Raw genomic sequence first — 25045 nt, forward strand, 5'->3', positions numbered from 1 at the left:
CCAAAATATAGTTATGATGTAATATTGAATTGGCTTGTTTCAAACTCAACCTTTTAGCGAGGCTGTACGGAAGATTTCTTACATTATTGCAGCTTTTTCCCTGACTTTTGAATTCTTTAAACTTGGATTCAAACATCATACAACTACTATAACAAATTGGACCGATTTCAGTGCACTGTTGTGGATAATGTAGGAAAACATTCTTTGAAAAGCTTTTGGAATTTATCAATAGCATCTTGTAGATCATTTACCATGGCTGCAGTTATTTTGTTCGAAAAGCTTATGAAACAAATTTTCAACAAAGTGCTCACCAGACATGCAAATCTCTCACTCTGCCTTAATATTTTATTAAAAATAAATGGAAATGCTCGCAAAAGCAGCCAACATTGAGCAGCTGATTGGCTTAGAGCATTTCCTTTGGACTGTAAATTTGTATGTGAAAAGTTTGGAGATGGTTTATCGGCTGATTCAGTTTTACCATATTCAAAATTAAGTATCATTTGATTTATCTCGGAACAAGTAATCACATTTTTCAGAACAGAAATATTTAAGATTTTTTTCAAAACCATGGGAACAACTCCTTCCAACAGATCATGCATGGGATCAAAACAGTGATTATTTGTCCATCTAAAGTATTGCAATCTATGCAATACACATCGTTCCTTGATTCCACAGTCCTTTTGAGATTTGTATTTATTTTCAATCGCATCTAGATCATCTTCCACATTGTTGGCGGTTCGATGGACGTAGTTGTCACCGAGCGCTCCCATCACTAAATCCTTCCGTGTAATTAGACACGTTCTACAAAATAGGTTAGCCGATGGCCCTAGCAATCCAAAAATGTCATGTATTGCGAGTGTATCACCTAATACGCTTACCAGAACTCCTCGCAGTCTAAAAAATCCAGTGTTCACTTTAATGTTTACTCCTTCTTCTGATTCCAATATCAATAACTCATCAATGAGAGGCGTCAAAACTTTCTCGTACCCATGTTTCTTTAAAACACTGGATTTTACTACTAAAGCAATGTAGATGCGGTCCAGCGATGAATTGATTCATGAGTCAAAATTTTGAATTTTGCAGCAGATGTTTGTTAGTTTATTTTTACCCTTTCGTGATCCAAGTGGGTTACTGTATTCGCCTTCGTCTATATGAATGGAAAGCCTGACTGCATCTGGATATCGGCTCAAATATTCGTGATTCCTGTATTGCTGACCGTTCTTGTATGTGTACATTTCTCCATCTTTTTGATGCTTTTCAGCCCTGATCATCGCACGTGCCTCCGGGTTTAAAACGATAGTTCGAAGCGTGTCAATGATGGAAATGTATTGTACCACTTCCTTTTGAACTAATTTTTTTGTGGTGTACTTTATTCCTGTCAGACGTTGATGATACCTGTTTCCCGTCGGCATCACTCGGGTGGTTGTCTTTGTTTGTCCTAATACAATTTCCCTTGGTTCTGCAATGGGGCATCCAAGTTTAGCAGACAGGTATACTACATTATCCTCAGGTGTTTTTACATCCGAAGTGATGTCAGGAATAAGCAAGTCGTTAATAAAATCAACTGTAGCTTCACCTTGGATATACCCATTTTTAGCAGCAATATAATTTTTCACTCGAGACATCGTGTAACGTTGAGCCCAGTGCAAAGCTGTTACAAACCCTTTCATAAACTTTTGGAGTTTAGACTCGGGAAGCGCTACGTCGCATCTGAGCTCGGTAATCAATTTAGCAAACGCAGCTTTTGCTTCTTCTGAAGTGATATCCTGTTCATAAAAAAAAGGATTTTGTATTGAACAGGAAAGCTCCTCTGGTTCTGAAGTTTGCAGCGTAGAGTCAGATGGATTGAGTATTGTAGACATCAGTCACTGACGCCGTTCGTTCATGTGCACGCACAGGGTGATATTCGAGAATGTGCTTTTTAAAATTTTTGAAGTACCAGTAAATCGATCCACATTTAGAGCATTTGAATGGAAACTTTGCTTTCCGACTTGTAGCTATCCCGTGCTCTCTGACGAAGTGTTCCTTGATCTCATCAATGTATCCATCGATCAACATGCCGCATTCATCCAAGTGGCAGTGAAAACCTTGAATATGTATGCAGCAAAATGTCATTCATCAAAGAAAAAAATATTGGATTCACTTCTAAAAGAACTGAATCACTTCAGATATGTTTGGATTCTCTTTGAAAAGTGCTGATTCACTTCAGAAAAGTTCTTAATCACTTCTGGAAGTACTGATAAATACACTAGCACTAAATCACTCATCCATCTCCCACTGATTCATCCTTTCACATATATACCATATTGATATTTTTAAAGCAACCATCAAAATAAACAGACAATAGGCTAGTTGCCTCCCTAAGCGGACCCCCGCATCCCAACTCCTTTTTCAATCTACTTAATGTCATTAGGCTGTCTAAATTTTCGTTTGATGATTATGATATCTCATTAGCCTAATTTAATAAATAATTGAAATCTCAAATCCACCCAATCAACCATAACACATGCTTCATTAAGCACCTGCACTTGTGCATGCTATCCAAAATTTAACGTGTCTTAAGTTGTTTTTGACTTTGACCTATACTTATTATATATCAGTTTGTCCCAGGTGACGCCCTCAAGTGACTAAAATGCTTCACTTTGAAGTTAGTTTTCTAGCTGATTTTTAAATTATATAGGGTATATGCTTCAACTACGCTCACACGTTTCCACTATGTTGCTCCACAAAAATACGTATGGGTATGTCACAATAGAAGAACGCCAAAGTGGAAATCCCGAGCCATACTTCAAACACTTATCCCAAACCAAAATGTAGCATATACCTATAAGATTAGTTACAATACCATGTTCAAAAATGGTGTTTAACATTGTTTCTTGAGTTCCTTGGAGGCATATTGTTGGAGGCGTCATTGGTAGCATCCGGAAGTAGAATATTCATTTTCCATATTCATTGGGATTTTTACCGATAACACCAGTTGCTTCAAAAACACATCCCACTTCGCAACCTTAGTTGATAATTTGTACTTTAAATCTTCAAGTTTCTTAAACAATAATATCAATAAATAAAATAAAATCTTAGAATTAAGTACTCACAAAATTTCTTACAACGATGATTATTTTTGAAGGCTAGAATTCCAACATTCAAGGGATTCAAAACGAGACCATCAAACTTCGGAAAGAAATTTAAGAATGTTCAGCATTCTTGAATCATTTTTCCGGAACTAGTTCTTGAAACTTCAGTGAATTTCCAACGAATTTTGAAGATATTTCTAAAATTCTTGTATAAATTCGTTCACCTACAAGCTCCTTTCAACAAATTCTAAGAATTGAGATCGGCATTTTTTAGAACGATGTGTGTTTTTGAAGGTTACAATTGAATATCAACATTCAAGGGATTCAAAACGAGCATTTTCAGCATTCTTGAATAAATTTTCCGACACCAGTTTTTGAAACTTTAGTGAATTCCGGAAGAATTACGATGATAGAGAAATTCACTAACCTGCAAGCTTCGCATAGCTGCCCGCATCCAACCTCTTCTTGATGATCTCCATCGATTATTCTCCAGTCCAGGCTTAGTACCGGCAATATGACACTGTTCACTTTTTGTATTTAAAAACTAAGAATTAATTATCAATAATAAGAAAGGGAAATACTTCTTAAGCCCGTCGATCAAGAGAAATTCTGAGCTGTTCAAAACACAAGCGGTCTCGCGACACACCAACTGCAGAGTGACAGCAGCGATTGCAGCTCCAAGGGGTGCTATGATTTTCATCCAAAATTAAGTTAAATGCACTCAACCATTCACTACACGGAGAGAACAAGATGGTTGAGTATTTTTAACTTAGAATTGAGTTTTTTTGGACTTCTCATCGCAGTGTGAATATTTTTATGCGATTGATGTCATATTCAAACTGCACGTGCATAACATGCTATAATAATTTTTATTATAATAAAACCCATCAAGCTAATTTTTATGATTTTTTTAGTAGGGTAACCTTATAAAATGATATAACTGTATAAAATGATATAACTGTATAAAATGAGCGTAGTATAAGATTGATATTTTTTCTCAATTATTTGTTTCGTATTTATTTTTATATTTGTAAAGTATTGGTGATTAGATTGTAAATGTATAATTCAAAATTCAATGTATTTTCAAAATATACATGTTCTGTAATAGAGCGGTTCCATATCATTAAAGCAACGAGTAGTTTTCATCTTTTTTGATTTGCATGAAACCTTGCATACAAGTTTTTGGGGAAGAAAAACACCGTTTTGCATACTTGGTTCGCCATTTTGAATCTAGCCTTACTTATGAGAAGGGCCTATGAAAAATGCACATGATATCTTCAAAAAATTGTATCTCGGAAACGGTTTGTCCGATTGGTTTGGTGTCTTGGGCGAAGTTTTAGACAATTGTTGGTGTTATATGGAGAAAATATGCACGGTAAAAAAAAAGTTTGGTATTTGTGTTTTGAACTAAAATATAAATTTTCCTTTTAAAGTGACATGTCAATAATTTTTTTATTATCCTTATGTTATAGCTGACTGAAAATGCTATCTAGTGCACAGTAGGTTGTTCTGGAGAAAAATAGGTTACGATGAAAAAAATTGTTTTTTAAAAAAATACAATTTTCAAAAAAGCTATTAAGAAAAGTCAAAAAAGTTTGTCACCCACCAAAAATCATTTGAAGAAATCATTGTTCCTGATAGTGGGATTTTGTAACTTGTTTTTCAAAATACTTTTAAGGCAGAGAATTTCACTCGAATCTTTAAGCTGTCAGTGTCATTTTAACTCAAAATTTTCCAATCTTTCCGAAAAAAATACTTTTGAAACTGGAAAAACACGGAGTACATCCGAAAAAGGCCAAAACTTATTAAGTTATAAAAAAAACAATATTAAGTCAGTAATATCTTCTAAACGGTGCATCTTAAAAAAATGTTACCGAAGTACTTTTTGTTTGCAAATTTGATGTTCTTTCATAAAATTATGGTGACAAACTTTTTTGACTTTTCTTAATAGCTTTTTTAAAAATTGTATTTTTTTAAAAAACAATTTTTTTCATTGTAACCTATTTTTCTCCAGAACAACCTACTGTGCACTAGATAGCATTTTTAGTCAGCTATAACATAAGGATAATAAAAAAATTATTGACATGTCACTTTAAAGGGAAAATTTATATTTTAGTTCAAAACACAAATACCAAACTTTTTTTTTACCGTGCATATTTTCTCCATATAACACCAACAATTGTCTAAAACTTCGCGCAAGACACCAAACCAATCGGACAAACCGTTTCCGAGATACAATTTTTTGAAGATATCATGTGCATTTTTCATAGGCCCTTCTCATAAGTAAGGCTAGATTCAAAATGGCGAACCAAGTATGCAAAACGGCGTTTTTCTTCCCCAAAAACTTGTATGCAAGGTTTCATGCAAATCAAAAAATACAAAAAATAAAAACTGGAAAAATTTCCCACTTGTTCGTGGAACCGCTCAGTAGCAACCGTGGGCGGTCAATCAAGCTCAAGCTGTATGAGTTGTTGTTGTTTGGAAAATTCACGTGTTTTAAATATCAAAGACAGAAGACAACACACAGCAGCGAGAGGGTTAGTACCGCTGCAAAGCACACGAACGATACTAAAGGCAGGAAAATCGTAGTATTAAGTTAAAAATGGAGAATGGTCGGCAAAAGGCATGCGAGTGGCCATCTTCTAAAAGAAAAAACCTTCTTATTAGCAGAAGTAATCAGGCGTCCGTGTAGACCGGTATCGTAAGGTACAGTGCCATTTAGTGTACCCCCCCCCCCCTTGTGGGGTTTCTGGGATGATGGACTGCCGCCGTTCAGGTAATTTACTTTTTATTATCCTGACGGAAAAAACGGTCTTACACGGCTTGGATCGGAAGTCAAGATGGCTTCCGAGCCCAACAGAAAATGATACTCGATCGTCCGTCAGGGAAGATTTTCCCAGACCGGTGGCCTTAATTGCCAAGGAGGGTCCCGTCTCGGCTCGACCACGGTGGCCATGCCAATGTCAGCCAATGCCATCAACGACGGAAGACGCCTACCAGCCAAACGAGCCAGCAACGCCTGCTGAGCCGTATGTTGCTGATGAACGCCACCAGATCCGCCATTCTCCCAAAGCGGCAACAACAGCAGCCGTGTGGGTGGACGCCAGCGTCGCGACGCCGTAGGAGATCCCGCTGCAGCAGTGAGTACTAAATTTTAAGGTTCAATTTACTTTGATGCTTTTTGGAAAATTTCAAAAGCAGTTTTTTTCCGACGCATTATTTCAGATTGCAAAAAACTCGCACTATTCGATTCCTTTTGATATTTTACACAAAATGACGCGAGCTTTTTGCAATCTAAAATAATGCGTCGAAAAAAACTGCTTTTTATTTTTAAAAAAATGCATCAAAGTAAATAGAACCTTAAACCCTTGCAAACACGCCACATATATGTGAAAACCCACACCCACACGCTACAGAAAAGGTCAAATAAATGTGTTAGAAAATGTGAATATTCCTGTGTATTTCATACTTTGTCCGCGTAGCCCCTCCGAATACCCAGTAACATGCCGGCCCTGCGACACAGTTCAGGGGTCTCATGCTACTGAGCTAGTTACCCGGGAGTGTCTGGTCATGCCATAGTCACATATTTGTGTTGGGATTTTTGAGGAAATTTTAATTTGACGGCAATTGAGAAACATAGGTAATTCTTGGATATTACAGGTATCGGTAAGCACTCGCTTTCATTTATCGTTCTGCTTACAAAATTCTTGCGAATGCAACGATGCAAAGTCAGCTCAAAATACTGAATATTTTTCAAATGGTACTTCTGACTCTTGTTCCAAATTTTACTGCTTCTCTACGGAACCTAATGAAATCGAAGTTGGATGCAATTGGTTCCAAAAAAATAGAAATTGAACACATATTACATACATGTTTCTTCTTAGTTTACCACAGTTTTGCTGTGTGAATCAAGGTGATGAATTTGTTAAAGTTAGCTATTTAATTATAAATAAAGCACATAAATGGTTAAGGAAATAGTAAGATATGAGTTCAGGAGTGCTAGAAACACATAGAATTATAAACCTATTATAATGCTGGTATACGACATTTGTTTTCATGTCGAGAGCAAAATGTATGCCGATTTGGCACAATAGTTTTTCGACTTGCTGAATCACCCAATATGGAGCTACTAAGTATAGCAAAAACAAAGTAGGCTCACTGTCGGTATGCCTATGTATGTAGGTATATCCATCATTTGCCGAACGCTTCAGAGGATCCATCTACATGACATGTATCGTAACAAAACAAGCAACCCCATTTTTCCCGATAGAATGGGAAGGACCGGATACAATCCTATTTCCACAATGTTGCTTTACAACTGGGAGTAAATTCCAGTAAATTGAGTGCCAAAAGTCTGGGGCTTACAAAAGGCTGAATTCATCCGACTTTTGGTGGAATGAGAGTGTTTATTCATACAAGGCAATCGATAACTTCTCACTCCGGACCCATGGAAATCCTGCACAACTATAACATTATACATTGTTTGAAATTCAAATTGAAATCGGTAAGTACCTGCCTCCATTTTCACATGCCAAACGTGTGTCCGACCCAAAAAGGGGACAGGTACGGGGGATAACATCCCCTGGGAGTCAACCGGCCGATCCCGACCATTAATTAAGGATACGGTCCCTTTTTAACCGAGTGAACTTCTGCCGGTTCTCTACCGATTTTCACACGCTAGGTGCGGGATCATTGATTTGTCCCATGGGAACTGTGTTGGCTTTATTGATGTTCTTCAAGACGTACAGCTTGTATGAAATGTTGAGCTAGGTTTCAGAAAGTTTCCATCGATTGATAAATACTTTGTTGTGGTGACGCACACCGTTCGGGCTTATAAAGGGCGTTGCATAAACAAAATAGACTGTTTTTGAGAGGTTTTAAAACCCCCTTTCCCCTGCGTTGTCATTATTATTTTTTTAATTTATATGGATTGTAGGCGCTTGCCAGCCCCATAAAGTGAATCCTGCTGAATGTGGGCGTCTTAGTGGAATACCTGTTTAATGAGAGAGAGAGAAGGATTAGTAATTTCCATTTAATTCCACTACCTTATTTGCTTATCCTTGACAGATACGCGTATTTCGTCTACAATGTGCAGACTTCTTCAGTGTCTTGTACTAATACTCGACTCGAAAATCGAAAATACAATCCAATTTTTACAAACCACAACCGTGAATCTCCATCAAGTCCCGCCAGTGATTCTCCAAAATCGAATTGAGTTCCACAAAGTACAGTCGGCGCACATCATATTGCCTGTCCGTAGAAGTAGGTACATGAAAAAATCAGGGCATTCGCTTGCATAGCAGCACCACAATCTCAACATGACCGGCTCCAGCTCCGTTATTAAAGTCGTCACTCAGACTCCCGCGACCGGAGGAAAGTACGTCCCACGAGCGGTTCTGATCAACCTTGAGCCGGGAACCATGGATTCGGTCCGAGCCGTACAATTTGGACAGCTTTTTCGACCGAATAACTTCGTTTTCGGACAGTGCGGTGCTGGTAACAACTGGGTCAAACGCAAGGTCAAACGACACTACACCAAGGGTGCCAAACTGATGGATTCTGTGTTGGATGTTGTTCGTGAGCAATCCTGGTTTCGGAGTACCAGCAGTACCAGGAGACGACGATTGACGAGGAAGGAGAGTTTGTCGAAGAAGAGGAAGGTGTAAATAATTGCAGAAATAAAATCTGGTTACATTTATAAATTAACAGTGCTAAATTAATTATGTTACAAATAAATTACAGCAGCGTTCACGATTTTACACGATTGGCAAATTTTTCATCGAAAGTCCCCTTTTAGCGAAATGAAACGCATCCCGCTGGCCAAAGAAAACTTTGACTGTTTGTCCAATGCTGGTGGAAATGTGCCCTCTTCATGTGAGTTCAGGTAATTAAGTTGAGGTAATCTTCCTTCCGGAAACACTTGTCCGGAATCTCCAGCAGTAAATCTACTTTCAGTGGCTTGGCTTGCCATAAGATGTTCCCAAACGACTGGATCCAATATGGTGCACGATCCGTTGCTGAACGAATTTGAAGTTTTTTCTTGGCAATAACATGCGAGCGGAAAATCAACCCCTTCATAATCCACATCCTTCAGAGATCGTTCATTGTCCGCATCTTTTACCGTCCTCAAAACCTTCTGGAAACCACTCAAAATACGCTCAATATAATTTAACACCTAGAATTTCACCTTAACTTCGCTAAGCATCTCTTCCACCTGCAGCCGGAATAGATTCGAGTGGTAGAAATGTTCCGTTTCCTTCAACCGATTGATTTCCTCTACTGTCGGTGGTTTGTACAGCTGCTTCATGGCTTTGATCTTCCGTTGGCGTTCTTTGTTTGTTCGTCGCTTGGAATGGCTTTTCGCTTACCGCCTTTCGATTCCGAAGTTCCGACAGTCATGACTAGCACCGTTGTCGCTTTCCGGCTCCGGCCGCCCAAAAATCGTCGTCGTCAATTGAGTTCTCAGGTTTCAAAAAAACAAAACAAAATCAAGAGTTGTCAAAATACCGGGTTGCCAAACAATGCAAATTGCTGCGGCTAGCTGCGCGCACGCTGAGTATATAGAAAGAAGATTGATGACGATTCTGAAGATTTCCTGCAAAAAGATGATGCGCGATGCAAGTAGATGCGAGAAATGAAAGAAGATTTTTCGAAGATTGATTAGCTAGTGTGAGATTTGTTGAGCATCTAGACTTGAGATTTAGATATGTCGCCCCCCTCGCTAAAAACTAAGAAATTGAACTGGCAGACCTCATGCGATGGATGTCTTACCCTCTTAAATGGTGGCCTAAAACTTTATCAAATTATAAAAAAGTTGCGCATGATCTTTCCACGGATGGCAAGCTCATACTTAAGAATAACAGAATAATAATTCCCACGAATCACATTTGCAATGCAAAAACGTCTGAGGCAGCAAGTTTGGTGGAATCGCATGGGCATAATGGTGCAGGAGTACGTAAAAGGCTGTATAGGTTGTATATTGGTATCGGAAGCAGATATTGAACCAACGACAAGAACAGTGTTGCCAGAAGGTCCTTGGCGTAAGTTGGCGTTGGATTTCACTGAAGTAGCTAATGGAGCCCATCTATTAGTTGTTGTTGATTACTAATGGTGGTTTCGACTGGTTGATTGGTATCACTTTATGGGGTGGCTTTCTCAGTCTTTTAGTAGAAACGATTATTTTTTTTTTTTACGTTCCCGACGTTTCGACCGTTTGGTTGTGGTCTTTCTCAAGGGTTGCTAAAAAATGTATTGCACATATATAACATATAAATTAAACATACAGTATGCAAAAAAAGTTTATCCACCCCCTACCAATTTACATTTTTTTTTTGTTTTTCTGGTGAAAATCAGTTTAATTTTATGAGTGTTCTTCCATGATTTATCAATTTATGTTTATTTATCACATTGCCATTGAAAATACGGCGTTTATATCTTTTCTTGAGATTTCATGTGATAAATTATGTAAAATTGTAAAAAATTACGCAAAAAAAGTTTATCCACCCCCAAACGGATACTATGATTTAAGTGTGTTTTACAGAGTTTTAGTGTGTATTCTGCAACTTTATCGAATATAAACATTGTGTCTATCTGTCATTTAGTGCTCTTGAAGTTTTCGTGCTCAAAATTTCAGTTTTGTGTTCAAAATTGGAAGTTATTTGTTTCAAAGTGCCCAAAAAGACCAAATTTCGATCAGTATCCGAAATTTGACTATTGAACATCACAAAACTGGCAAAAGCTACAGTGATATTGCCGATATTGTCCAGCTTCACAAAGATACGGTCGCTAGAATTGTGCAGATGTACAAAAAGCGTGGTTCTATCTCACCAGCTAAGCGATCGGGGCGTCCTTCAAAGACAACTGACCGAATTGACAGAGCTATCGTGAAGAAGGTGGAGCTGGACCGGGGACTATCAGCTCCGAAAATTGCGAAACAGATTGAAAGCGAGTTTTCCATTCAACTGACATCACAATCCGTATGAAATCGTCTTCATAAGAAAAGTCTTAAGGGCAGAGTAGCTCTTAAGAAGCCATGGTTGTCCGCAATATATATATATCAAAAAAAGATTGAAGTGGGCCCAGGACCACATTTCATGGATCAAAATTTTATGGTATCTGATGGTATGGTCTGATGGTATCAATGATGACCCAAATAGCATTACTTTCGTCTCGTCTGACCAGATCACCTTATTCCAGTCATCACTGGTCCATGAAATGTGGTCCTGGGCCCACTTCAATCTTTTTTTGATATATGTATATTGCGGACAACCATGGCTTTTTAAGAGCTACTTTGCCCTTAAGACTTTTCTTATGAAGACGATTTCGTACGGACTGTGATGTCAGTTGAATGGAAAACTCGCTTTCAATCTGTTTCGCAATTTTCGGAGCTGATAGTCCCCGGTCCAGCTCCGCCTTCTTCACGATAGCTCTGTCAATTCGGTCAGTTGTCTTTGAAGGACGCCCCGATCGCTTAGCTGGTGAGATAGAACCACGCTTTTTGTACATCTGCACAATTCTAGCGACCGTATCTTTATGAAGCTGGACAATATCGGCAATATCACGGTAGTTTTTGCCAGTTTTGTGATGTTCAATAGTCAAATTTCGGATACTGATCGAAATTTGGTCTTTTTTGGGCACTTTGAAACAAATAACTTCCAATTTTGAACACAAAACTGAAATTTTGAGCACGAAAACTTCAAGAGCACTAAATGACAGATAGACACAATGTTTACATTCGATAAAGTTGCAGAATACACACTAAAACTCTGTAAAACACACTTAAATCATAGTATCCGTTTGAGGGTGGATAAACTTTTTTTGCGTAATTTTTTACAATTTTACATAATTTATCACATGAAATCTCAAGAAAAGATATAAACGCCGTATTTTCAATGGCAATGTGATAAATAAACATAAATTGATAAATCATGGAAGAACACTCATAAAATTTAACTGATTTTCACCAGAAAAACAAAAAAAAAATGTAAATTGGTAGGGGGTGGATAAACTTTTTTTGCACACTGTAATTACACAAATAATTAACTCACTAATGTCTATCGTTTCCCGTTACAAACTTTTACGAATCGAGGACAGCGTAAATGTAGATTTTTCATGACCTGTCTAATTTAATTTGGATAAATAATCGGTGTGTTGAAATGGTATTTTGTTCGTTGATCATACTGTACTTACTGTTAATTTTTAGGAAATTTTTAAAGTGATCTTTTGCACAGCACTGCAACGTTTGTTTTAAATAAGATGGTGGGACCATCAACAAAAGGGGGGGGGGGGGTTCCGTCATTATTTATTTACGGCGGGTCATGATCATCATTGTGAGCCAATTGATATTGAAGTGTCTGATCTGATAGTAACTCAGTTGTGTTTCTTCTGCGTGTTGTTGACTTTTTGATTGTGTGTAACAGACCTGCATATGTGCTGTTAAGTCCTTGTACATCTATACGGTGGTTGACTGTGTTAGATGTGTGTGCTATGTGACACATTTCTAATATTGGTAATGTTGATATTTTGTTTGTTTTGTCCAGAATTTTTGGTTGTGTTAGGTTGAACATATGGGATTCTTCGATGATGTGCTTGATCATGGCTGTTTTTTCCTTTAGGTTATGTATCTCTTCATCTGTGTTCGTGTGGTTGTTTTGGATTAGTTTTGTGTATTGGTTTATATTGCTTCGATGTCCACTGATTCTTGTTTTGAGTTGGTTTCTCGTCATCCCAATGTACGTTTTCTGGCAGTCTATACAGGCTAAGCTATAGATAACGTTGCGTTGGTCGAGATCATTAATTGGATCTTTGACCGGTCTAAGTATGTTTTTAGTGTTTTTTAGTGTTCTATAGGCGACTTTTACCTGTGGGTAATCATTCTTGAGGAGGCTGGTTATTGTGGGGCTGAGATGAGCGATGTACGGGATGCTTCTGAACTGTAGATGGTGTTGTTGGTTTGCTGCTGGAATTTCATCAGACGGTGTTGGATTGTTTGTTTGGTTTTGCTGTGAAACAATCTGGTGGTGGTGTTGATGTTGTGGGGTAGTTGATTTTGCTCGACTTATCATTCTGTTAATAAGTGATGATGGATAGTTGTTCCGACGTAGTTGTTGAAAAATTATGTTGTATTGTTGTTGATGATTTTGGTTGGTGGTGATTTTGGTTAGAGATGTGACTCGTTTTACGAAATTATCAGCGACGTTTATCTTCATGCTAGTGGGGTCAAACGAGTGGTAATTCAATAGCCGCCCTGATGAGATTGGTTTTGAATCATTTTGAGATCATCCACGTATTTTTTGAGAACTGGAACTGGGAAGTTTAGTTTCTTGGTGACAGTCCTTAGGAGGATTTCCATTACCAATTCTGCCAGAATTGGAGCAAGAGGACTGCCCATAGCTGTTCCAAATTGTTGTTGGTAGTAAAGGGTGATACGGTCAAAATTTGGTCAATATCAACTTGACGTATTTCTTTCAATTTTGCATTTAAAAAACCTGAACACCCCTCATTTTGAAGGTGTGTGTGTGTAGAATGTTGCTCCTACTTTGATTTTGGAATTCACTCTTCAGTTGTCAAAATGCCGTCCAAGCAAGGAGAGCAGCGTATCAAAATTTTGCTCACGCATTGCGAAAATCCGAGCTACTCGCACGCAAAGTTGGCAAAATCGCTAAAAGTTGCCAAATCAACCGTTACAAATGCAATTAAAGTGTTTGGGGAACGTTTGTCGACAGCCAGGAAGTCTGGATCGGGGGGAAATCGAAAACCGGAAGCCGCTGAGACGACAAAGAGAGTTGCCGGTAGTTTCAAGCGAAACCCTAACCTCTCTCTCCGAGATGCCGCAAATAAGCTGGGTGTATCGTCTACAACCGTGCATCGAGCCAAAAAACGAGCCGGACTATCGACTTACAAGAAGGTAGTGACTCCAAATCGCGATGATAAACAAAATACGACGGCCAAAGCGCGATCCCGGAGGCTGTACACGACGATGCTGACGAAGTTTGACTGCGTGGTAATGGACGACGAAACCTACGTCAAAGCCGACTACAAGCAGCTTCCGGGAGTTTTATACGGCAAAAGGAAGGGGGAAGGTAGCAGATGTTTTCAAGCACATGAAACTGTCAAAGTTCGCAAAGAAATATCTGGTTTGGCAAGCCATCTGTACCTGTGGCTTGAAAAGCAGCATTTTCATAGCTTCCGGGACTGTCAACCAAGAAATTTACGTGAAAGAGTGTTTGAATAAACGTCTGCTGCCTTTCCTGAAGAAACACGGTTGTTCCGTACTGTTTTGGCAGGATTTGGCATCTTGCCATTACGGTAAAAAGGCCATGGAGTGGTACGCCGCCAACAACGTGCAGGTGGTTCCCAAGGACAAGAACCCTCCCAACACGCCAGAGCTCCGCCCAATTGAGAAATACTGGGCTATTGTCAAGCGGAACCTAAAGAAGACCAAAAAAACTGCTAAGGGCGAGCAGCAGTTCAAGGCAAACTGGCTTTCTGCGGCGAAGAAGGTGGACAAGGTGGCTGTACAAAATCTGATGGCAGGGGTCAAGCGTAAGGCCCGGCAATTCAGATTTGGAAAAGCGGAAGCCTAACTGAATATTTTTCCTGAATTTTATACTAATTGAACTTGAAAAAGAAATTTAATTTGATTTTTTAAATAAACGATTTCACCGATTTACACGCGTTTTCCCTTGACCAAATTTTGACCGTATCACCCTTTATTTGTTGCGAAACTGGAAATAGCAACTGTCGATACAGAAATTAACCATCTCGAGGAAAAAATCTAGGTTTATGTTGGTTGCTTTCCCTATAGTGTCCCAGTTCATGATGATATCGTGTTCGACCAGTTTCTTCGGTATGTTTGTGAAGAGGGAGACTACGTCGAAAGATAGTAACACGTATCCGGCTGGTAGCGTAACCGATGTGATGTAGTCAACGAACGTGAAGCTGTCGGTGATGTTGTATTCACTCTGGAAACCATTTGACATAATTGTTGCGATGAACTTCGACAGGTTGTATGTCGGTGCAGTTATGTTGGGTACTACTGGGCGCAGGGGGATACCATCTTTGTGGGCTTTCGGTTGACCGTATATACGTGGGCAGGTGGCCGTTTTGCTTGTGAGGCGATTAGTGGTTGTTTGGTCAATCAGTTTAAGATCGTTTAACCGTTTGACTATTGCGTTGTTCCTTCGTTGTATTGATTGTGTCGGATCTTTTGATAGCACTTTGTAGGTGGGATCATTTAGCAAAAGTGTCATTTTATGATCGTACTCAGTTGTGTACATAACCACCATCCTCTTTCCTTTGTCTGATTCCACAATCACGATATCTTTGTGTTCTTCCATAAACTGTTTTGTGGTCGTTACAGCGTGTCTACAGAATTTCGAAACTAGATTGTCCATTTGTCTTGACCGTGTTCTGGATATTTGGTTTTGTATAGCTGTGGATATTCGGCATCTGTTGTGATCGCGAATGGCCTTATAGTGTGAGATGTTGAGAATAGATTCAATATCGGCAATCATGTGGAAGAGGTTTCGTGGATTTAGGATGTCCGAGGGAATAGCAAATTTGGGCCCTAGACTGAGTAGCGTTGCAGTCTCTTGTGGTAGTTGAACCTAGGTTGTATTGAGTATGGACTTTTCGTTGCATGTGGGTGTGGGGTCCCATTGACCAGATTTGCGTTCGATGATGCGTTGCAGTTTTGTGTTAGTGGTTGTAAAAAAAAAAATAAAATTAAAAAAAAAATAATAATAATCGTTTCTACTAAAAGACTGAGAAAGCCACCCCATAAAGTGATAGTTGTTGATTACTTTTCAAAATATCCTGAAATTGAGATTATGACTTCAACCACGGCAAAGGTTACTATATGCAAGTTAAGAACCATGTTTTCAAGATTTGGATACCCTGAAGAAATTGTGTGCAATAATGATCCTCCGTTTGCATCAATTGAATTTGAGCAATTTTGTAAGAATCATGTACTCAATTCCATATGGGGTTAGAATCATGCACTCAATTCCATACGCCCCGTTCGAAAATGGTTTGGTAGAAAGACATTGGAGATTGGAAAAAAGGATTTACAGAATTTCCTAATAGCGAAGAGTTGATTTATAGTCTTCGCTAATAGCTTACCGTAATACACCCCATTCAATAACAAATATAAGCCCAGCAAAATTGATGCTAGGGAGAAACTTGAAGGATAAAATACCTATGATTGCTTAAGTCGCTCATTTGAAGGTTTATAACAATGCGAAAAATTACGATAAAGCGAAGAAAGAAAAGCGAAAAGAATATCGAGACACAAAAAGGTGGGCAGCGGCGCCGGTGGTGTAGTGGTAAGCGTTATTATCTCTCACCCCAGAAGGCCTGGGTTCAATCCCAGTCGGCGCCGTCGGCAAGTTCTGAGGCATAACATCTTAGATCTCAGATGGGTCGATAGGTAGGGTCCAGATGTGGGAGCTGCCTTCCTGGCGTCGGTAGCATTGGTGCTCAGCACGGAAAACAAGATCGACGGAAAACAAATCAAGGAAAAAAATAAACAAGAAGGTGGGCGAAAGAATCAAGAATTGACTTTGGAGATCTTGTGGTAGTGAAAAATCTGGTGAAACGCTGCAAATTGGATACCAATTTCAATCCACAGCTGAGCATTATATTATGGGTTCAATCTCAAGCTCCTTCACAATATAGAGTAAACTAGAGTCGGTGTATAATGAGTCACGCCAAGAGAAAAACAGTTGAACTCGCATCACGGTTTTCGAAAGATTCCAATTTTTTTCACTTGGCAACAGAGGACTTCTACAACAACTTCAAATGACTTCTAGCGAGAGAAAAAATACTGCGGCTGTAGTAAATCATTATATCAGTGATTTTGTCAAATTATCTTAACAAAAAAATAGTAGAAATTCTCATTACTAATCATTACCGAGCGTATCCCATGACAATTTAACGCTCACTGCGTGTTTATGCTCATTTCTTCGATTATATTTTATATTTTATTGCAATACCTTTCGTGAACCTTTCATAGCATCGTAATGTTTATTTACTTTGCACGATAGGTAGCCGCTTTGACGGTTCAATAGGTAGACTTGGCTTCACTCTTGGCGTGACTCATTATACACCGACTCTAGAGTAAACTAGTATGTAAAAGAAATAATATTGGAATTTAAGGAAAGACGCGTTGATCGGAATCTATAACAAATCCTTCTCAAGTAAAGTTTTCATTGTAGTAACAGGAAGTTTTACAGGAACTTGGTCGTAATTGTTTTGTGAAATAAGGAGCTCGGTGGCCTTACGGCGACAGATTTTGCTTGCTGAGCAGAAAGTCATGCGTTCAATACCACATTCCTTCACATTATAGAGTTAAACTTTGAATCGGCGTTAAGTGTTTAAGTTGGAGGGCAGTGTGTTATAGATTCCTAAAACTCAAAAATTACTTTTATTTCGTACACGGCCCTCCAACTTAAACACTTTACGTTGATTCAAAGTTTAACTCTATAATGTGAAGGAACGTGGTATTGAACGCATGACTTTCTGCTCAGCAAGCACAATCGGTCGCCATAAGGCCACCGAGCTCCATATTTCACAAAACAATTACGACCAAGTTCCTTGTAAAACTTCCTGTTACTACAATAAAAACTTCACTTGAGAAGGATTTGTTATAGACGTGTTGATTTGACATCCACATCAAATCCTTCTCCCTCTCAGCTCAGTTGTTATCGTAGTCGTAAGTGAGGATGCCGCCGGGATAACAACAAGTTTAACGGAAACTTGATCGTAATTGTTTTGTGATATAAGAAGCTCGGTGGCCTGAGCAGAAAACTGCGGGTTCAATCCCACGCTTCTTCGTGCTATTTAATTTGTTAGCATTTTAATTCAGCACACCGTTTAACAAAACGAATCCAGCTGCAATCCCAACCCTTTTATCCAACATCGCAGTGATTTATCGTGGAAGTGCCGAGGTGTTCTCAGCTTTCATTAAAGCGAGATTCACGTCAACATATTCCTACCTGCATTGCTATAATCTTTTTCTTATTCGCATTTGAAGCTTATTAAGTAGCGCATATTAGCTTATTGCGTGCTCTCAACTTAGTGTTCTAAATGCACTTCCACAGTTATAAATTGAGAGCTTTCGATGCCAACGATGTATGAATTTTTATATTGTGTGGCAAGCACAATGATACTCAATGCCCAGGGAAGTCGAGAAAATTTCCAACCCGAAAGATTCCCTCGAGCGGACCGGGAATCGAACCCACCGCCTCCGGCTTGGTAATACCGTGCCTTTACTGACTAGGCTATGAGGCCCCCATGCATTCCTATAATGGTATGCGTCTAATGTCAAATGGGAGTGTGAAAAACTGGATATATCCCCAAAAATTTAACCCGGCTTTATTTTCGGTGGAATTCATTTGGTTTGTTTTTTTTTATGCTTAGCTTGGCTTGTGGAAAAACTAAGCTGTTTCCTGGGAAGCCAGGGGAACGACACTCATTCAAATGCATTTTATATATAAAAAAATGCCATGCGAGCAGGATGGAAATAATAGATCTGAATAGACAGAAGGATAAACAGGGATGTCCAGTATATCTTGCAAAACAGGACTTGCAGGACTCCCTAACACGATGTTGCCTTCCTGTATTTAACATTCACGTCGAACTTTAGATGGGTCCCATCGCCTAGGAATCGAAAGGCTTTCTACTGAAACGGAATTAATTCAAGTGCACACCAGAAAACGAATAAAACTGTCCAAGACACATACCTTCTTATCTTCGTTTGAAGGTAAAGGCATCATGTAATCAGGCTCAAGCAGATTCATCTTCAAGTCGCACCCCTGCCCTAATCAAGTTAACGGATGTTTTACATGTACATTCCTCCTCGGTTTGATTATTGCCCTGCTGCTGAATTATTCAAAGCAGACTAGATCGTAATTAGCACTCTTCGTTCATCCGTTGCCCTGGCTACTGAAGGGCTTCAGGATCTATATTCCAATGATAGAAAAGAAATTAAATTAGACAGACGAACACACCTTCCACACTAGGGGGCCAATGAAAATGGTCATCTTGAATTTCCAAAACCGACGTCCGACGATAAATAAAATGTTTATTACCTTTGCTTTGACCATCACCCAGTAATTATTTCAGAGAGGTACTAATCAGTTTGCTTACAATCTGTGGTTTACGACACTAGTTCTATATTGTACCCCATTTAACAAACAGTCAGTCTTATTTCTTGGAAGTTGTACCACATATAGCTAGCCATTTTGATGGATAATTTTTCGAAAAAAAATCTAAGCATCTATTATACATAGATTGAAAAAGTCATGTTGAGAAACAAGTCGCCACCATGTCTTATTCATTAGCACAAAGTAGATTATCGTTTCACAGCTGGTTACGTGCTGCGGCACACTTTTGCACTTTGCTTGATTACAGCAGACAATGGACGGGATAATTTCTCGTAAATCAGTCCAACTGCGTTCATACCTTGACGCAATTTGCGTCAATTAGCTCTAATTCAAACTTAACGAAAGCCACACCATTGCGCCCGCCGGCCGTACGCCTCCTGGAAAAAAGCAAAATTAAATGCAAGCTCAAATTGATTTTTCAACGTTTTTCCCCTCTTTCTCTCCCTTCGTTCGCAGATCGGCAACGGTCGCTGTCGGTTCGGTGGCGACCGCAGTACCACAGTACCGAGGAGTACCGGATGCGGGCGGCAGCCCCCGTTCAGCGAAATCACGGCCCGTGCCGGGTGGTCAGTGTGGTCAACGTCCTGGAAAACAACGGCAAACCGGCGACGATGGACGCACATCAGACGACGGACATCAGCGAGCTGCAGGCGGCCATCAACTACCTGCCGAGGCACCCGAACTCGCAGGAATCGGCCCACAAGCTGAAGGATCACTCGTCCAGCAGCCACAGTCACGAGTACTCTTGACATCCGCAGTATGATTAAAGCAAGGGGTCGGCGGGGGGATCCGCTAGCCAAGGGAGGGTGCTCTAGTGATTAAGGGATAGGTTGTAAGTAGCGAGAATAGGTTGTAGAAATGCCAGGTGAGAGGTGAGAGAAGGAGAGCAAAAGCCGGATCCTGGATGGCATTGGCGTAGCTAATGAGGGTGCCAAGGGTGATTTTTTTTTTTGAAGATTTGTATAATTTAAATTGTCTGTATTAGGATTTTCAAAACAATCTGGAGGGAACCAGGATAATTCTGGAGGGAACCAGACACCCTAGACCCCATTAGCAACGTAAATGCTGGATGGAGAAAATTTGAAGAATACGGCTCGAGTTGACAGCTGCCCTCTTGCTGCCGGTGACAATGGAATCAACCGGTGGAAACTAACGATTTTAAATTGGCTCACACTGGACTAGCCTATTGGTCCCAAGTACATCGATGAACGTACTCCATTCTTGTCGAAATTCTAGTACTATACTATGTTTGTTTTGATTGGCTATGGAAGTTTGACAGATGAAATGAGGTGTTCGTGGATTTTCCTATGTTTCGATGGGTGCATCGATTAGCTTGGAACCGAAGAAACAACCAGAGCTGAGCCAAAAAGTTGAGCACGTTTCTTCGGGACCTTCTGGTAGAGTTACCTCAACGACAGAATGCAATTGCAGAAACGGTGTGTCAGTTTGGTGAAGATTTCGGAAGCTTGAGACGTCGTGAAGATTGATTTGGATGAATGAGATTGGTGAGATCTGTCACCACAATTTGACCACAAACTATAATCCGAAATCTATAACATTTCTATTTGAGGTCCATAGGTGGTTGCATTCTCCAGGAAAGTAGTAGAACATATCATTGAAAGCACCTTTGCTCAAGACAGAATTAGTATAGCTCTTTATTTAAGCATGTTAGAGCAATTATCCAGTCTTTAATTATAGTGTTCAAAATAGTCGTTTGTGCGACAAGTTGCAAAATGATATTTTTACAGCACGAGTCGTATATTATATATGCCGAGTGGGATAGTTACGACAAATGCTGAAAAAATCGAACTTTGTAACGAGTTGAATACCAAGTTTTTGGCACTCAAAAGAGTGTCGAAACAGAAACACTTCGACACAGATATTTTGGTTGGGAAAAGTATGCCGTTATGTTATTTTAAACTGTGTCAAAAACTAGCACTTTTTGGTGTAGTGTGCCAAAAGAAACAAGTGTTTGAACGACAAGAGTTGTAGCTTGTATCACGTCGCGTTTTGTTGGTGATTATTCAGGGATTCTCTGGACTTCACTGAAACTTCTGGAACGTATTAAAGCTGCTCAAAATTTTGCTATTTTTATGGAGCTGTCCGGAATCTACAGATTTTTATGTATCTGTACTTAAATTATTAGAACAGCCCTTTTGATCTCTCCGGATCCCTGATGATCTCTAGATCATCCCTAAGGTTCTTGGAACTTCATTACACTTTACTTCAGTTTTCTGAACTTCGCTCTAGTTTAATTGACTTCCGTGAAGTTCTCTGGACAAACCTGAATTTCTAAGAGCTTCTCAAAAGTTTATGTAGGTTCACTGTGACGGATGGACTGGGGGAACCACAGCAAAATACAGCGTCAGGAATTCGGTACAGAATGAAAAAAAAATACACACGCGAGAATACATTAGCTATAACTTTAATGATCAACGGTTAGAGTACACTAAAGGGTTACTTCCAAGGTAATTCCGAGAAGAATACCAATGAAATAGAATTTTCCGGTTATAATTCCGAAGGAATTATCAAGGATAATTTTCTGAAGCAGTTTTTCGAGAATTCTGAGGTGAATTCCAAGTGAATTTTTATAAAATATGTGTGGCAGAGCTCCAAGATAAATTTGCGCAGAATTCCAATATTTTTTTCTGGGTTGAATCACAGTAGAATAATAAGAAATTTCTTTGTGAATTTTTAATAGAATTATCGAAGAAAACTTCAGAAAATTATTGGGACAATAGTAAAAAATCGGAAATAATCTTAAGGTGAATTAAGAGAACTCATAAAAGCAGCGCTACGTGATCTGAGGCTTTTCTTGTCTGATGAAGATTATTCATTGATTAGTTCATTTTCAATAATTAATTTTATGATAAGTCACTAACGCTCTGGTGTGTCTGTGTGTGTATTGCAAAATTTGAGAGGCATGATTATCGGCAACCAGTAAATCAAATTGCACTCAACAGCCGCCAAACGAAAAGTATCATGGTCCCATAAAGCGCTGGATAATATTGTTGGAATCGGTCAACCAGTTCCATAGATATGGCTGGAACATGTTTCACTGAATACCGGCCTTAAGACTAGAAGTTACCTGCACACATGCGAAATCGAAAACAAGATCAACGGTGGCCATATCGAATGCCCAGGATCCCGTTGGCCTCACCCGGATATGTTCCGGGTATCCCCAGGGAAGTGGCTAATTTTTAACCTGGGCCAAAACCCAGCATGTGACAACTTAAATAAAACTCCCTAGCTCGAAACCTGGCTACACCCTTGAACATCACTAGCAAGTAGGGAAAATTTCCCCTATCTGATGCGTTAGCATGCGTGGGCGAGCTTCAAGTTACGCTATATCGACGATCGCAAATGCAATGCATGCAAGCTGATACGTCCCTTCGAAAAAGTAATCGAGATTTCCTGCTTTGTAGGATGCTAACGGAGTTCATGCTTCATTATAGCCCCGTATCGATCGGCAGCAACTCCGGTGTGTTTGGAGACTGAGATCCTTCGGCACAAAATTTACCCCCTTCATCTTGCACCACTCCAGAACGTCCTTGGAAAAGTGACAAGAGGCTAGATCCGGTCAAAAAATGTAGGACCGTTGAGTGATTTGATAAACGGAAGTGTGGAAGTTTAATAGATCTCCGCACGAGGATCACCCAGCGCTAAGGGAAGGTCCATTAATTATGTCACGCAGATTTGGCCCATTTTCAACCCCCCCTCCCCCCTTTGTCACATTTTTTATATGGACCTTAATTGTTTTTTGTAAGGCCCGTCACAGTTTCCAAACTCCCCCCTCCCCCCCATAAAAGTGTGACATAATTAATGGACGATCCCTAATGGGTAACGCCGTGTGGTACCGTCCTATTTGTCTAATGAGCTGCGACCGAAAGAGGACGAATGCTGTGCTTGCTGACTGAGGTCTAGGCGCATAATACATAGGTGACAGTAGCAAGAAGTGTTACTTTGTTTACTAAAAGGAACTATGCCCACATTGTTATGGCAAGTTTTACTATAAGAAATGCTCCTTATATCAAAGGTTTATTAATTGAGTATCAAATCAGTTTGGCACGGCATTTGTGACCAGCATACACCTTCATATGAAACAGGTCAAAAACCGTCCAAATCCGCCCAAAAAAAATTTTGTTTTGAATTTCTGTATGGCAAAATAGTGAACTTTTGGTGAACATTAACGGCAAAGTACTCACCAACACTGGGAGACCGTGAGTTCCTGCCCACCTGTGATATTATTCGCCTAGGACTGAGGTGCTATAGACGAGTGCACGGATGGATTTGAGTTCACTCACTCGACAAAAAGTGACACAACAGCGGGGCCCTGTTTACTAAAAATGAACACATGAATAATACTCACGTAACATTTGAAACGGGTCTATCAACTTATGTACACAAAACTTGTTAAGCCTTTTTCGCGCGAACCGAATACGCTCACGCAAACTAACAACACCATAGGGCAGAGGATATTCTCCCCTTCCCGATAGTGCTCTTGGTTTGCGTGGGCGTACTTCGGTTCTCGTGAAAAGGACCTAGGAAGTTGTTTACAAAAGTTAATAGGCCCTTTTCAAAAGTTACGCGAGCATTATTCATGTGTTCATTTTTAGTAAACAGGGCCCCGCTGTTGTGTCACTTTTTGTCGAGTGAGTGAACTCAAATTCATCCGTACACTCGTCTATTCAGGCGGGAGAGAATCGCAGAGTGAATGTACACGGCGAATGAGAGCGACCCAAGTTTGAGTTTAGTTCACTCATAATCGCCAAAAGTGCAGGAACTCAGCGATAAGTAAAATTTGTCTCATGGCTTCCTGTGGAAAACCAAAAAAATCTGCCGGAAAATGAGGAAATTGACGAAAATTTTATTCAGTCTTCGAGTAGTACCAATAGCCTATGTGAATCCAATCTTTACTTTTCTCAAATTCGGGAATTTTTCCCTGGAAAATCCTGGGAAAACATGAGGCAAATTTACTCATCGCTGAGCTCCTGCACTTCTGGCGATTATGAGTGAACTAAACTCAAATTTGGGTCGTTCTCATTCGCCGTGTATTCATCCATCTGACAGTTTACCAAGGAGTTCAGCAATGGATGCTATGCATAACGAATATTAATCTATACAGTCATATCCACACCCCACAGGAAGCAGTCGTTTCTTCAGGCACTCATTCATTGAAGACATACACGATCAAACCAACAATCAATACGAAACTAACGATTTTAAATTGACTCACCACTTTAGTAGCCTATTGGTCCCAAGCAAACGATTAACGTACCCTATTCTAGTTGAAATTCTATTACTACACTATGTTTGTTTTGATTCGCTATGAAAGTTTGACAGATAACATCAGGGGTGTGTGGATTCATGCAGAACATGCAGGGGTGAGTGAAATAGCTTGGGACTGCTTGGGACCGTTGTTCTGGTACTGAGTGAGCCAAAAATAATAATAATTTTCTTCGGGACCCAGTGGTCTTAGAGTTACCGATGGAAACTAACGATTTTAAATTGGCTCACTCCTTGACTAGCCTATTGGTCCCAAGCAAATCGATTAACGTACCCCACGTACTTGTCGAAATTCTAGGACTACACTATGTGTGTTTTGATTCGCTATGAAAGTTTGACAGATAAAATGAGGGGTTCCTGGATTTTTCTGTGTTTCGAGGGGTGCATCGATTAGCTTGGGACCCAAGAGAGTACCAGAGCTGAGCCAAAAAGTTGAGCACGTTTCTTCGGGACCTTCTAGTCTTAGAGTTACCTTTATGATTTAACTGTGGACACAGCTCGTATTATGAGAAAAATTAA

The 25045-nt window shown here is 39.6% G+C and overlaps 1 protein-coding gene across 1 annotated transcript in view; it reads left to right on the forward strand.

The window, feature by feature from the left end:
* The window catches only part of TkR86C (Tachykinin-like receptor at 86C), a 471986-nt gene extending 451968 nt beyond the window's left edge, over positions 1-20018 (forward strand). The window contains exon 9 of the mRNA XM_065220371.1: positions 19697-20018. Within this exon, the coding sequence (XP_065076443.1) occupies positions 19697-19989 (293 nt within the window). The 3' untranslated portion in view covers positions 19990-20018. The remainder of the gene's footprint in view (positions 1-19696) is intronic.
* Positions 20019-25045: the final 5027 nt, after the last annotated feature.

This window comes from Ochlerotatus camptorhynchus, unplaced genomic scaffold (assembly GCF_037179485.1).
Source record: "Ochlerotatus camptorhynchus isolate MF236.1 unplaced genomic scaffold, CSIRO-AGI_Acam_v1.1 ptg000010l, whole genome shotgun sequence".
NCBI lineage: Eukaryota > Metazoa > Arthropoda > Insecta > Diptera > Culicidae > Ochlerotatus > Ochlerotatus camptorhynchus.